This window comes from Loxodonta africana, chromosome 5 (genome assembly GCF_030014295.1).
Source record: "Loxodonta africana isolate mLoxAfr1 chromosome 5, mLoxAfr1.hap2, whole genome shotgun sequence".
Lineage (NCBI taxonomy): Eukaryota > Metazoa > Chordata > Mammalia > Proboscidea > Elephantidae > Loxodonta > Loxodonta africana.
In genome coordinates this window covers 35,487,704-35,501,813 of record NC_087346.1, presented here as the reverse complement: position 1 = coordinate 35,501,813, position 14,110 = coordinate 35,487,704, and the positions used below count along the sequence as shown (strand labels likewise).

At 37.9% G+C, this 14,110-nt stretch overlaps 1 protein-coding gene across 7 annotated transcripts in view; it reads right to left on the bottom strand.

Moving 5' to 3' along the window:
• ZGRF1 (zinc finger GRF-type containing 1) overlaps positions 1-14,110 on the bottom strand; it is a 103,806-nt gene that overhangs the window by 32,725 nt on the left and 56,971 nt on the right. For 5 of the 7 annotated variants that reach the window (XM_064285425.1, XM_064285423.1, XM_023548597.2 and 2 more), the window contains 5 exons: positions 12,379-12,431; positions 11,776-11,919; positions 10,912-11,050; positions 9,462-9,646; positions 5,013-5,209 (listed from right to left, as the gene is read on the bottom strand). In XM_064285425.1, coding sequence (XP_064141495.1) covers positions 5,013-5,209; positions 9,462-9,646; positions 10,912-11,050; positions 11,776-11,919; positions 12,379-12,431 — 718 coding nt within the window. Of the gene's footprint in view, positions 1-5,012; positions 5,210-9,461; positions 9,647-10,911; positions 11,051-11,775; positions 12,434-14,110 lie in introns of all 7 variants that reach the window. The other 2 variants (XM_064285427.1, XM_064285426.1) reach the window with 2 other exon arrangements.

The window sequence follows — 14,110 nt, the reverse complement described above, 5'->3', positions numbered from 1 at the left end:
GATAAGAACTACTTTAGGTGAAGGGAAGGACAACACTCAACACAGGGGAGGTCAGCACAATTAGACTAAACCAAAAGCAAAGAAGTTTCCTGAATAAACGGAATGCTTCAAAGGTCAGCGAAGCAGGGGCAGGGGTTTGGGGACCATGGTTTCAGGGGACATCTAAGTCAACTGGCATAATAAAATCTATTATGAAAACATTCTGCATCCCACTTTGAAGAGTGGCGTCTGGGGTCTTAAATGCTAGCAAGCAGCCATCTAAGATGCATCAGTTGGGCTCAACCCACCTGCATCAAAGGAGAATGAAGAACACCAAGGACATAAGGTAATTACCAGCCCAAGAGACAGAAAGGGCTACATGAACCAGAAACTACATCATCCTGAGACCAGAAGAACTAGATGATGCCCGGCCACAACGAATGACTGCCCTGACAGGAAACACAACAGAGAACCCCTGAGGGAGCAGGAGAACAGCGGGATGCAGACCCCAAATTCTCATAAAAAGACCAGAGTTAATGGTCTGACTGAGGCTAGAAGGACCCCGGTGGTCATGGCCCCCAAACCTTCTGTTGGCCCAGGAGAGGAACCATTCCCAAAGCCAACTCATCAGACATGGGTTGGACCAGACAATGGGTTGGAGAGGGATGATGATGAGGAGTGAGCTACTTGGATCAGGTGGACACTTGAGACTATGTTGGCATCTCCTGCCTGGAGGGGAGATGGGAGGGTAGAGGGGGTTAGAAGCTGGCAAAATGGTCAAGAAAAGAGAGTGGAAGGAGGGAGCGGGCTGTCTTATTGGGGAGAGAGTAATTGGGAGTATGTAGTAAGGTGTATATAAGTTTTTATGTAAGACACTGACTCGATTTGTAAACTTTCACTTAAAGCAGAATAAAAATTATTTAAAAAAAAAAAAGTACAGAGAAGACTTAACACCATTACTATTGAAGGTATTTCAAAGTATAGAAAAAGACGGAATACTACCCAACTCATTCTATGAAGCTACCATCTCCCTGATACCAAAACCAGGTAAAGACATTACAAAAAAAGAAAATCTTAGACCTATATCCCTCATGAACATAGATGCAAAAATCCTTAATAAAATTCTAGCCAATAGAATCCAACAACACATCAAAAAAATAATTCACCCTGATCAAGTGGGATTTATACCAGGTATGCAAGGCTGCTTTAATATCAGAAAAACCATTAATGTAATCCATCACATAAATAAAACAAAAGACAAAAACCACATGATCTTATCAATTGATGCAGAAAAGGCATTTGACAAAGTCCAACACCCATTTATGATAAAAACTCTCACCAAAATAGGAATTGAAGGAAAATTCCTCAACATAATAAAGGGCATATATGCAAAGCCAACGGCCAATATCACTCTAAATGGAGAGAACCTGAAAGCATTTCCCTTGAGAACGGGAACCAGACAAGGATGCCCTTTATCACCGCTCTTATTCAACATCGTACTTGAAGTCCTAGGCAGGGCAATTAGGCTAGACAAAGAAATAAAGGGTATTCAGATTGGTAAGGAGGAAGTAAAGCTATCACTATTTGCAGATGACATGATCGTATACATGGAAAACCCTAAGAAATCCTCCAGAAAACTACTGAAACTAATAGAAGAGTTTGGAAGAGTCTCAGGATATAAAATAAACATACAAAAATCACTTGGATTCCTCTACATCAACAAAAAGAACACCGAAGAGGAAATAACCAAATCAATACCATTCACAGTAGCCCCCAAGAAGATAAAATACTTAGGAATAAATCTTACCAAGGATGTAAAAGACCTATACAAAGAAAACTATAAAACTCTGCTACAAGAAATTCAAAAGGACACGCTTAAATGGAAAAACATACCCTGCTCATGGATAGGAAGACTCAACATAGTAAAAATGTCTATTCTACCAAAAGCCATTTATACATACAACGCACTTCCAATCCAAATACCAATGTCATACTTTAAGGGAATAGAGAAACAAATCACTAATTTCATATGGAAAGGAAAGAATCCCCGGATAAGCAAAACATTACTGAAAAAGAAGAAGAAAGTGGGAGGCCTCACCCTACCTGATTTCAGAACCTATTATATAGCTACAGTAGTCAAAACAGCCTGGTACTGGTACAACAACAGGCACATAGACCAATGGAACAGAATTGAGAATCCAGATATAAATCCATCCACGTATGAGCAGCTGATAGTTGACAAAGGACCAGTGTCAGTCAATTGGGGAAATAATAGTCTTTTTAACAAATGGTGCTGGCATACCTGGATATCCATTTGCAAAAGAATGAAACAGGACCCATACCTCACACCATGCACAAAAACTAACTCCAAGTGGATCAAAGACCTAAACATAAAGACTAAAACGATAAAAATCTTGGAAGAAAAAATAGGATCTACCCTAGGAGCCCTAATACAGGGCATAAACAGAATACAAAACATTACCAAAAATGATGAAGAGAAACCCGATAACTGGGAGCTCCTAAAAATCAAACACCTATGCTCATCTAAAGACTTCACCAAAAGAGTAAAAAGACCACCTACAGACTGGGAAAGAATATTCAGCTATGACATCTCAGACCAGCGCCTGATCTCTAAAATCTACATGATTCTGTCAAAACTCAACCACAAAAAGACAAACAACCCAATCAAGAAGTGGGCAAAGGATATGAACACACATTTCACTAAAGAAGATATTCAGGCAGCCAACAGATACATGAGAAAATGCTCTCGATCATTAGTTATTAGAGAAATGCAAATTAAAACTACGATGAGATTCCATCTGACACCAACTAGACTGGCATTAATTCAAAAATCACAAAATAATAAATGTTGGAGAGGCTGCGGAGAGACTGGAACTCTCATACACTGCTGGTGGGATTGTAAAATGGTACAACCACTGTGGAAATCTATCTGGCGTTATCTTAAACAGTTAGAAATAGAACTACCATACAAACCAGAAATCCCACTCCTCGGAATATACCCTAGAGATACAAGAGCCTTCACACAAACAGATATATGCACACCCATGTTTATTGCAGCTCTGTTTACAATAGCAAAAAGCTGGAAGCAACCAAGATGTCCATCAACGGACGAATGGGTAAATAAATTGTGGTATATTCACACAATGGAATACTACGCATCGATAAAGAACAGTGACGAATCTCTGAAACATTTCATAACATGGAGGAATCTGGAAGGCATTATGCTGAGCGAAATGAGTCAGTTGCAAAAGGACAAATATTGTATAAGACCACTATTATAAGATCTTGAGAAATAGAAAAAACGGAAAAGAACACATACTTTTGTGGTTACAAAGGGGGGAGGGAGGGAGGGAGGGAGGGAGAGGGCTTTTTATTGATCAATCTGTAGATGGGAACTGCTTTGGGTGAAGGGAAAGACAACACTCAAAACAAGGAAGGTCAGCCTAATTGGACAGGATTAAAAGTAAAGAGGTTTCCGAGATAAAATGAAAGCTTCAAAGGATAGCGAAGCAGGGGCTGGGGTCTGGGGAACTTGGTTTGAGAGGACTTCTAAATCAATGGGCAGAACAATTCTATTATGAAAACACTCTGCATCCCACTTTGAATTGTGGCACCTGGGGTCCTAAATGCCAACAAGCAGCCATCTAAAATACATTAATTGGTCTCAACCCACCGGGAGCAAAGGCAAAGGAAGAACACCAAGGTCACACGACAACTAAGAACCCAAGAGACAGAAAGGGCCACTTGAACCAGAGACCTACAATATCCTGAGACCAGAAGAACAAGTTGGTGCCCGGCCACAATCGATGTCTGCCCTGTCAGGGAGCACAAGAGACAACTCCTGAGGGAGCAGGAGACCAATGGGATACAGACCCCAAATTCTCATTAAAAGACCACACCTAATGGTATGATTGCGACTAGAGGAATCCCAGAGACAATGCTCCCCAGAACTTCTGATGGCACAGGACAGGAACCAACCCCGAAGACAAATCATCAGGCATGAAAAGGACTGGTCAGTGGGGGGGAGAGAGATACTGATGAAGAGTGAGCTAATTAAATCTGGTGGACACGGGAGAGTGTGTTGGCAACTCTTGACTGGAGGGGGGATGGGAAGATAGAGAGAGAGGGAAGAAGGTAAAATTGGCACGAAACGAGAGACTGTAAGGGCTGACTCAATAGGGGGAGAGCAAGTGGGAGAAGGCAGTAAGATGTATGTAAACCTACATGTGACAGACTGATTGGAATGGTAAATGTTCACTTGAAGCTTAATAAAAATTTAAAAAAAAAAAAAAGTACAGTTTGAAAAGTAAAGAACATAGTATGTGTATACTTTGATACACACATACAAAATATAAATATACTCTCTGTCCAAGAAAATAGTAGCAACCTTTACAAAATTGTCATCAGTTTTAAAATAGATTAAGACAGACAAAGTATCTAAAAGATTAAAAAGGTACCTCAATTTCTGTAACTATAAAATGGGGATAACTTATCCCATTACCTCCATAGTTTATAGAGTTACTCTGATGATTAAACTCAAATAATACATGTAAAGTACTTAGAAGAGTACCTGGCACTCAAGAAATGCTATTATTATTAAATTACCATGCAAATGGTCATTATATTTAATCTTTGGATAATTCCGCTTTTATAACAGACCTGTTTCCAAAAAGTAATATTTTATTATCCCATAAGCTAGTTATTTAGTTCAGGCTTGTGAATGATCACTTACCTATTTATTCTGCACTGTTAAATAACTCATGTGGTTTGTTGAGTAAGATTGTGAAAGAATAGCCCTGGCTATATATAAAAATGGTTAGAAAAACAGCATTCCTTCCAGTTATCCTAATATTGCTGATGCTCCTTGATGTTTAGCCCAGTACCCGAGGGGGCCAAAAATAGATTTAAACAGTCCTTTGCAAGACCATGGTAGAGAGTCTTGGGAGAACTGCCTTGAGATTTGGCCTAAATTGATCTAATTATAGGCAATGATTTGATACCACAAAACATACCTCACCAAAAGCTGGCACTCCTCATACAGTGGTATCTTCTGACTTCTTAAATACAAGCCAATACTCTTTATATCACTTAAAACCATGCTGGGTCGAGATTCTGCTTGTGTCGAATATCCTGGAGACACTTCTTCAAGCCACTTGAAAAATTTACATCGGTCAGCTTTGGGTCCATCACAGGCATAAAAAAGCCGACCCTAACAGGAAAAAAAAAAGATTAAAATTTAGTGAGAAAAATGTTTTCATTTTTCTCCTGCTTTGTAGTATGTCTGTCAAGATTTCTATAAATATCCCTTGGCATTTATGTACTCCAGTATATTAGCCACCATACAACTTACTTTTATAATTAAACACTAAAATTTAAAGCCACTTATTTATTTTCTCTTTTTAAAAAACTACATTATTTTAAGAGAAAGTTAGCTTACTTGAAAAATAAACTTTGTTTTTCTGATTAAAATTATTCACTACAGACAACCTTAAAGCTACTCAGAAACAACTAAGCAACATCGTATGCATTTCTTTCCAGTCTTTTTTCTGACAAAAGTACGCTAGCACACATGCACAAGGGGATACACACGTGTGTACTGTTTTCTTTTTTTAAAACAAAAGTCAGATGACAAATTTTCTACTCTGTAACATAAGCCTCATACCCAACAACATATTGGGAATGTACAACTATGTCATCAAATAATCTTAAAAAGAAAAAAAGTCTTTTAGCATTTATGTAGTATTTTATTCTATGATTATATGATAAATTATTAATTCTTACTTTGACAACTAAATTTAGACATTGATTTACAACTCAACTAATGACGAATCACACATAAAGAAGTAGGATATGCAAACCAAAAAAAAAAAAAAAAACAAACAACCCATTGCCATCTGTCACGTATTGAATTATGTCCCCCCAAAAATGTGTGTATCAGTTTGGATGGGTCATGATTTCCAGCATTGTTTGGTTGTCCTCCATTTTGTGGCTGTAATTTTATGCTAAACAGGATTAGGGTGGAATTGTAACTCCACCCTTACTCAGGTCACCTCCCTGGTGCAAGGTAAAGGGAGTTTCCCAGGGGCCTGCACCACCTTTTCTCTCTTAAGAGATAAAAGCAAAGGGAAGCAAGCACTTATCAGTTGAGCTAGGCTTGCTAACCCACACAGCCAGAGAGCTGAATGCCTGAGTGCAGGAGGCTTCCTGGCTGATGGAGCTACTGAGCTATGGAACACTTGCCCCACCAGGGCAGATAAGGGTGTGAGGCCCAAGGGGCCAAGAGGCCAAGAAACCAGGAACTAGAAGCTGAAGAGACAACACAATAAGCCAAGCTGCCTCAGTCTCAAAAGGTATGGCCATAACTTCAGGGCTGTCAAAGGGTGGAGCCATGGCCTCTAGTGTTTCTACGGGTGGAGTTGCCACTCAGATGGACTAGGAGAATGGTGCACCTAAAGCTGAGGGAGCAGAGTTGCTGTCCCAGTGGGCCTAGAAGGTAGAGCTGAAGCCCAGGACCGAGGGGCCTCCATTCAGAATCCAGAGTGTGGCCAATACCTAAATGATGGAGGGCAGGGCCATTGTAGAAACTGTCACAGAGAACAGAGGATTATTTTCTCAAAGCTTTGAGGGCTAATGTAATGTGTTCTGCTGGCTTGCTTGATGCCTGTTATCCCTTCTTTTACCCCAGTTTGACCCATTTGTAATGGAAATGTCTAGCTTGTGCCTGTTCTGCCATTGTACCGTTGGAAGCAGATAATTTATATTCTAGATTTCACAGATGAAGACAAATTTTTGGATTTTGGACTTGGAGTTAAGACTTTTGGTATGATATGATGGAGTGAGTACGTTTTGCATGTTACAAAGATGCGATTTTTGGGGGCCAAAGGGTAAAATGTCACGGATTGGATTATGCCCCCCCCCCAAAATGTATGTATCAATTTGGCTGGGCCATGATTTCCAGCATTGAGGGGTTATCCTCCATTTTGTGATTGTAATTTTGTGCTAAAAATTACTAGGGTGGAATCCTAACACCACTCTTACTCAGGTCACCTCCCTGATGCAATATAAAGGGAATTTCCCTGGGGTGGGGCCTGTACCACCTTTTATCTCTCAAAAGGTAAAAGGAAAGGGAAGCAAGCAGAGAGTTGGGGACTTCATACTATCAAGAAAGCAGTGCCAGGAGCAGAGCGCAACCTTTGGACTCAGGGTTCCTGCACAAAGAAGCTCCTAGTCTTCCTCCGAAGCTGATAGAGAGAGAAAGCCTTCTCCCAGAACTGACGTCCTGAATTTGAACTTTTAGCCAACTTTACTGTGAGAAAATAAACTTCTCTTTGTTAAAGCCATCCACTTGTGGTATTTCTGTTAGAGCAGTACTAGATGACTAAAACACCGTCCAGTTGGTTCCAACTCATAGCAACCCTATGGGATAGAGTAGAACTGCCTCATAGAGTTTCCAAGGAGTGCCTGGTGGATTCGAACTGCCAACCTTTTGGTTAGCACCTGTAGCTCTTAACCACTACACCACCAGCGTTTCCAGGAATATGCAAACAGAGGAGGAAAACTGTATTATTATATGTGAAAGTACAGTTCTTATAAATGAGTACAAACTATAGATTAACATTTTACGAACCTGAATTCTTCCACAACATGCTATCAGCAATGTAAATTAAATCACTGTCCTTCTATTCCTCTGACCTTGTCTGTTACTTGTACCGAGGATTACATAAGGAAACTAGTTTCAATCTTCACTTCCTCGCTTATCAATTACAGTATTACATAAAATTTTCTGTTACATATCTGTCTCCGTATACTACTATACTGTAAGTTCCTACGCAACTTGAAGGTTCACCTTTTTTAATTGCTGTTGAAAACATACACAGCAAAACATACACCAATTCAATAATTTCTACATGTATAATTCAGTGACATTAATTACATTCTTCAAATTGTGCAGCCATTCTTTCCTTCCTTTTCTGATTCGTTCCTCCTCTATTAACATAAACTTATTTCCTCCTAAGCTAACCTTTAGATTTGTTTTCATTTTGATCCCATATAGGTAGTTCTTTAAATGCTTACAGCAGACATTCTTTACTAATTAACCTAGACTGTTAGGTGGTTTAAAGAAGGCTTCAGAGGATATTTTTGGTTCATGGTTTCAGGCTTAAAGATTATCTTGGGGCAATATTTTCAGAGGTTCATTGAGCCTCAGTGGCTCCAGAAAATCTGGACTCCATGAGAATTTGAACTTCTGTCCTGTATTTTCCCCTTTTTTGATCAGGATTCTTCTATAGACTCTTTGATCAAAACGTTCAATAATGATAGTCAGGTACCATCCAATCTGGTCTCATGGCAAAGGAGGCAGTTGTTCATGGAGGCAATCAGCTATGCATTCCATTTCCTGCTTTTATTCCTGAATCTTCTTCCTCTGTTGCTCCAGATGAATAGAAACCAATCGTTGTACCTTGAATAGTCGCTTGCAAGGTTTTAAGACCTCAGACACTATGTAACAAACTAGGAGGTAAAACAAAAGTGCTAAAAGCAATATTAGGTCAATTAACTGGGATGTCCCATAAGTCCATGACTCTAAACACCCAATCCAAGAAACCAAATCCCATGAGGTGGATGGTTGTACATAAACAGCCTCGGTAGCTACTCTTCTTCTTCCTCTTCTTTTTGTTATTGTTGTAAAATATATATATAATACACATTTGCCAATTCAACAAATTACAGGTGTACAACTTAGTGACATCAATTACACCAATCACCTATGTAACCATTAGCCTTAATCAATGCAATTTTTCCATCACCATGAACAGAAACTCAGTGTTCTGTAAGCATTAACTCCTCCTTTCCCCCCTCTCTCTTATCCTTGGTAACCACTAGTAAACTTTGATCTCTCTCTATAAATTTGCCTGTTCTTGCCTTTTATATAAGTGAAGTCATATAATATTTGTCCTTTTGCGATTGACTTATATTACTAAACATAATGTCCTCAAGCTCTATCAAGGCTGTAGCATGTATAAGGACTTCATTTCTCTTTCTGGCTGAGTAGTATTCCATTGTCTGTATGTACCATATTGAAGGCTGATCTTAACTGATATTTTTGTATCATAGAACAGATCCTTCACTCTTTCAATAAAAATTTATTTTGAGTTTACTATACATTAGGTACTAATGCCTCAAAGAGAAGGCTCCAAATCAAGACTCAGTCTTTAGGGAAGCTAGATCAATGGAAACAAAACAAACAATGGAAATAATGAGAATGCTGACACACTGTGAAAACTGGAACAATGTGTATAAAAATTATTAAATGAGAATCTAATTTGCTATGTAAACTTTCACCTAAAGCACAATAAAGTATTATTTAAAAAAAGACTCTTTGAGTTTGTCACAAGGCAAAAGGCACTTAAACTTTCTGTAAGACAAGTATTTGGCAGAGTAGATGGAGGGGAGAGGAACAATACCTTATTTGGACCTTCTTTTTTAACCATGACAAGTTTTGCAGGTTGATGATGATGGCAGGATGGCACATTATTTTCTACATTTTTTTGTTTCTCTTCTTTTGAAGATGTGTAAAATGATATGTCAACTTTTGAAAGAGCTTTATACAACCTTTGTGACAACACAAACAGCAATATATTTAGATGTTCTACAAAAAAAAATACAAATGAAAATTAAATATGAACATTTCACGTTTGTATCATGTATGTGTTTGTTAATTTGAAAACAGCTTTTTAACAGTCAGCTATAACATTATATTAATATTCACTTTCAAAAAGGAGAGTTTTGCCCTTGTACAGCAAAACAAACTATCAAAACTAATCATGCAAGTGCTAGAGGAGAAGGAATAGGGACTGACTACTTAATGAGTACAGGTTTTCTGAATTGAATGGTGTCCCCTGAAAAGTTGTGTTCCCTTGTGGCGGAGTGGTTAAGCACTCAGCTACTAACCAAAAGGTTGGTGGTTCAAACCCACCATTCGCTCCTCTGGAGAAAATGTGGCAGTCGGCTTCCATAAAGACTATAGTCTTGGAAATCTTATGGGGAAGTTCTACTCTGTCTGATAGGGTCACTATTGGTGGGAATTGACTTGACAGCAGGTTTAATGAGTTTGATCATGAACTGAATTGTGTCCCATACCAGAGTAGGGTGGGTCCAAGTCCTAATCCTTTCTAAGAGGTATCTTATAAAGGGGGAGAACAGACATGAAAAGACAGTCACACATACGGGGGAAGACGCCATGTGACACTGGAGATGAATTCATCAATAATCTGCAAAATAACGCCAAGGATTGCTAACAGCCACCAGAAATTAGGAGAGAGTCATAGAACAGTTCCTCTCTCAAAGCCCACAGAAGGAAACGACATAGCTGATATCCTGGCTTGGACTTCTAGCCTCCAGAATCATAAAATAATTTCTGTTCTTTAAAGCCACCTGCTTGTGGTATTTTGTTATGGCAGCCCTAGGAAACTAAGGCGATGAAAATGTTTTGGAACTAGATAGAGGTGGTGCTTTCCTAACAGTGTGAATGTGCTAGATACCACTGAACTGTATACTTTAAAATGGTCTTTATATGACTTTCACCTAATAAGAAACAAAATAAACAAAAAAAATCATATTTAAAATTTTCCACTTAATTTAATGAAGCCATTTATAACACTTTCAGTTTTAAAAAAATAATGAAAAAGCTGTAACTTTAAAAAAAGATAATACTATTGTTTCCTACCTTTAAAATTCAGTTATGATCTGAGATTAGAATAAAAGTTATTGTCAAAAATTGGAGCAAACATATGGACTATAGCAAGTCCCAACTGGAAGATTCAATATGAAAACTCACAATATATTGCACTTTTTCACAACTACACTACTTATATTAAACTGTAGTCAATCAAAATAAAAAGATACCAGCCATACCTATGAGGCAAGATGTAAAAATCTGCTTATAATGAGCAGGAGACTGAAAAACAGCTGGTATGTGAATATGCCTTTGGGGAAGACAAGCAGATTTTATTTTCTGTCCACTTGGGAATGATAGCTCAGAGGCATTTATCTCCTGAAAAGGAATAATTCAAGTAATTATAACTACTCCAGAAAAATACTGTTTACTAATAAGTAAATTATTTTCTTTTAGACATGTTTAATAAAATAAATTAATTTTTCTTTGGATTTCTAGAATCCTTGAAAATCACTTTCTAATTTCAAATGAGAAACCAAGTACAGCAAGAATGACTATGCATAGCAATTTTAATCCTAAAGGAGATTATCTTATCTTTCCCTTACTAAGTTTTTTAATATTTTCTGCTATGAAAAACTTAACTGATATGTGGATCATTAGGTTTCTCTATTTCTGGTTACCACTATAATAAGAATTACTCTCAACCAATGTATAATAAGATGTTCTTTTGCCTTACTAATAAACTAATCAGCAAAACTGAGCTGAGAGTGAAAAATGAAGACAATCATAGTAGCATTAATAGTAGCAGAAGTACTAGTGGAAACAGGCGTAGGAGATATAATTTATTAAGTATCTATCATGTGCTATATATTGTACCAAATACTTACAAATATATAATTTCATTTAATGCTCACAACTACTAGGAAAGATTTTAAGTCAGAGGAAATTATGTGATTTATAGCTAGAGTTCTGGGTCAAAAAAAAAGGCATCTGCTCTAAGAGTAAAATCATTGCTCCTATACTAGTTTGGTAATTCTTCTGTTGAAATTCAGACAACAACTATTAGAAAAAACGCACCCAGAGACACTGGTACATTTCCTCACCTGCGGATGGCCTGGTACACTGTAGCTGTAGCAGGCAGACTCTCCTAACACATTTTGAACTTCTTCAGTCTTGGAAGCCTGCTCTAAATTCAGAGAGAGCGCCATCTTTCTGGAAACCAAATCTTGACTGCTAAAATCCTGCTGCTGTTGATAGAGCATGCCTTTTATCATTTGCAAATGCACAGAGTCTGAAGAGCTTTTATTCATAGCATTGCTCTGCCTTTCGCCTGTGTCACTAAAATGCATCCCAGAGACAGCCTCAGCAAAGAAGCCATCTCTTACTTTCTTATCAACTTTGTCTGGAGCAGCGAAGTCACACTGGGGTATGTTCTGATATTTCAGCCACTTGCTTTTGGTAGATATATTACTGAGAGGTGAAACATCCCCTGTGATCTCTTCCCCAGATTCTTCAAAGAAAAAAGTTTCACTTTGGTCCTTGGACTCAAAGCCAAAAGAAAGAAATGCTGACTCTTCACACAAGTTGAATACAGGGGAACGAGAGGACTTTTGCGTGTCACAGTTAATCACATGTGAGCAAGAATCTAAGTCAGGTGGCCCATCAGCAGGTGGCAAAGTAATAAGTGGAACTCGCATTCTACTTACTAATGGAAGCCTTTGAAGGTTCTTCTTCTCCAGAGAAACGGCTTTTTTCATTCCTGAAAGAAAACAGAATGCTCACTAAATAAAAACATACTATCAGTCGGTACTCAGGCTCTAGAAAACATTGTATATATATAAAGAGCAAAAGGCATCAACTTGTCCTGAAAAAACAAAAATCACATAATTTTATATCCACTTAAAAAAAATTAATGGTTTTAATCTCAAAAAATTACAGATTTCCAAGTTTGACTCACAGACATTGAAACTTTTTCAAGGCTGATAAACTTGAAGACCTTTTTTCTTTTCTACTTTAACTAAGGATTTTTCCCCTAGTTTCTTCATTATATTTATACAGCACTGAAGTTTTCAAGGAAACACTGGTGGCGAAGTGGTTAAGAGCTACAGCTGCTAACCAAAAGGTCACAGTTTAAATCTACCAAGTGTTCCTTGGAAACTCTACAGGGCAGTTCTACTCTGTCCAATAGGGTTGCTATGAGTCAGAATCAACTTGACAGCAGTGGGTTGGGTTTGGTTATAAAACTAATAGGAAACCCTGGTAGTGTGGTAGTTAAGCGCAACAGCTGCTAACCAAGAGGTCGGCAGTTCGAATCCACCAGGCGCTCCTCCCTAAACCCTAGGGGGCAGTTCTACTCTGTCCTATAGGGTTGCTGTGAGTCGGAATCAACTCGACAGCAATGGATTTGGGTTTTTGGTTTGTTTTCAAAGCACTTTAAAGCCCAGAAAGGTTTTATTATTCTCATTTTACAGATGAGGTTACCAAGGCCTAGAGGTAACATGACTACCAACTGGCAAAGTCAAGACCCAAAACGAGTGTTTTATTCTCTATACTCCTTCTCTGGACACTGAAATGCCTGGTTCACTTATATGACTATGTATTTTTAGCTTCCTGTATATATTTATTACTTATTAATATGTTGACGATCAGGGCAAAGGAGATTTTAGCTGAAAGAGTTTTACAATTCCTCTGTCAGCAACTTTAGTAATAAATATATCCCTAAAAATATAAAATACTATCACAAATTGAAATCCATTTGAAAAGAATATAGAATTCCATTACTACGGTTTCTGTAAGGAAGTAAGAAAACTTTTCTGATGGAAAATAGGTATTTTTTTCTTCCTGCTCTCCAATTCCTTACATGACTTTGGGAAAGTCAAATGACTTCTCTAGATTTGCTTCCTCAACTGCAAAATGGGATTAATAATAACTGACTTATATATTTCATGGAGCTATTACATGAGAAATAAGGCAACTAATATGAAAAGTACTTTTCATAATTAAAAATTCTACATAAATAAAAGGCACTGTAGTAAACATATATTCAGATCGGCCACCTTCTTAAACAAGAACTTACTACTATAGTTGTAATGAATTTGAATGATCTCCATCTAACTGCCAGTGTTCTCTGAGATACCCAATTCTATAAAATGGTAAAATATATAATATGTAATTTTTAGGTAACTATATTATTTTTTTAGTTTATATTATTTTATATATTAAAAATCAAACCAGCCACCATCGAGTCGATTCCTACTCATAGTGACCCTGAAGGACAGAGTAGAACTGCCCCATGGGGTTCCCAAGGAGTGGCTGATGGATTTGAACTGCTGATCTTAGTTATCTAGTGCTGCTGAAACAGAAATACCATGAGTGGATGGCTTTAATAAACAAGTTTATTCTCTCACAGTCTAGCAGGCTAGAAGTCCAAATTCAGGG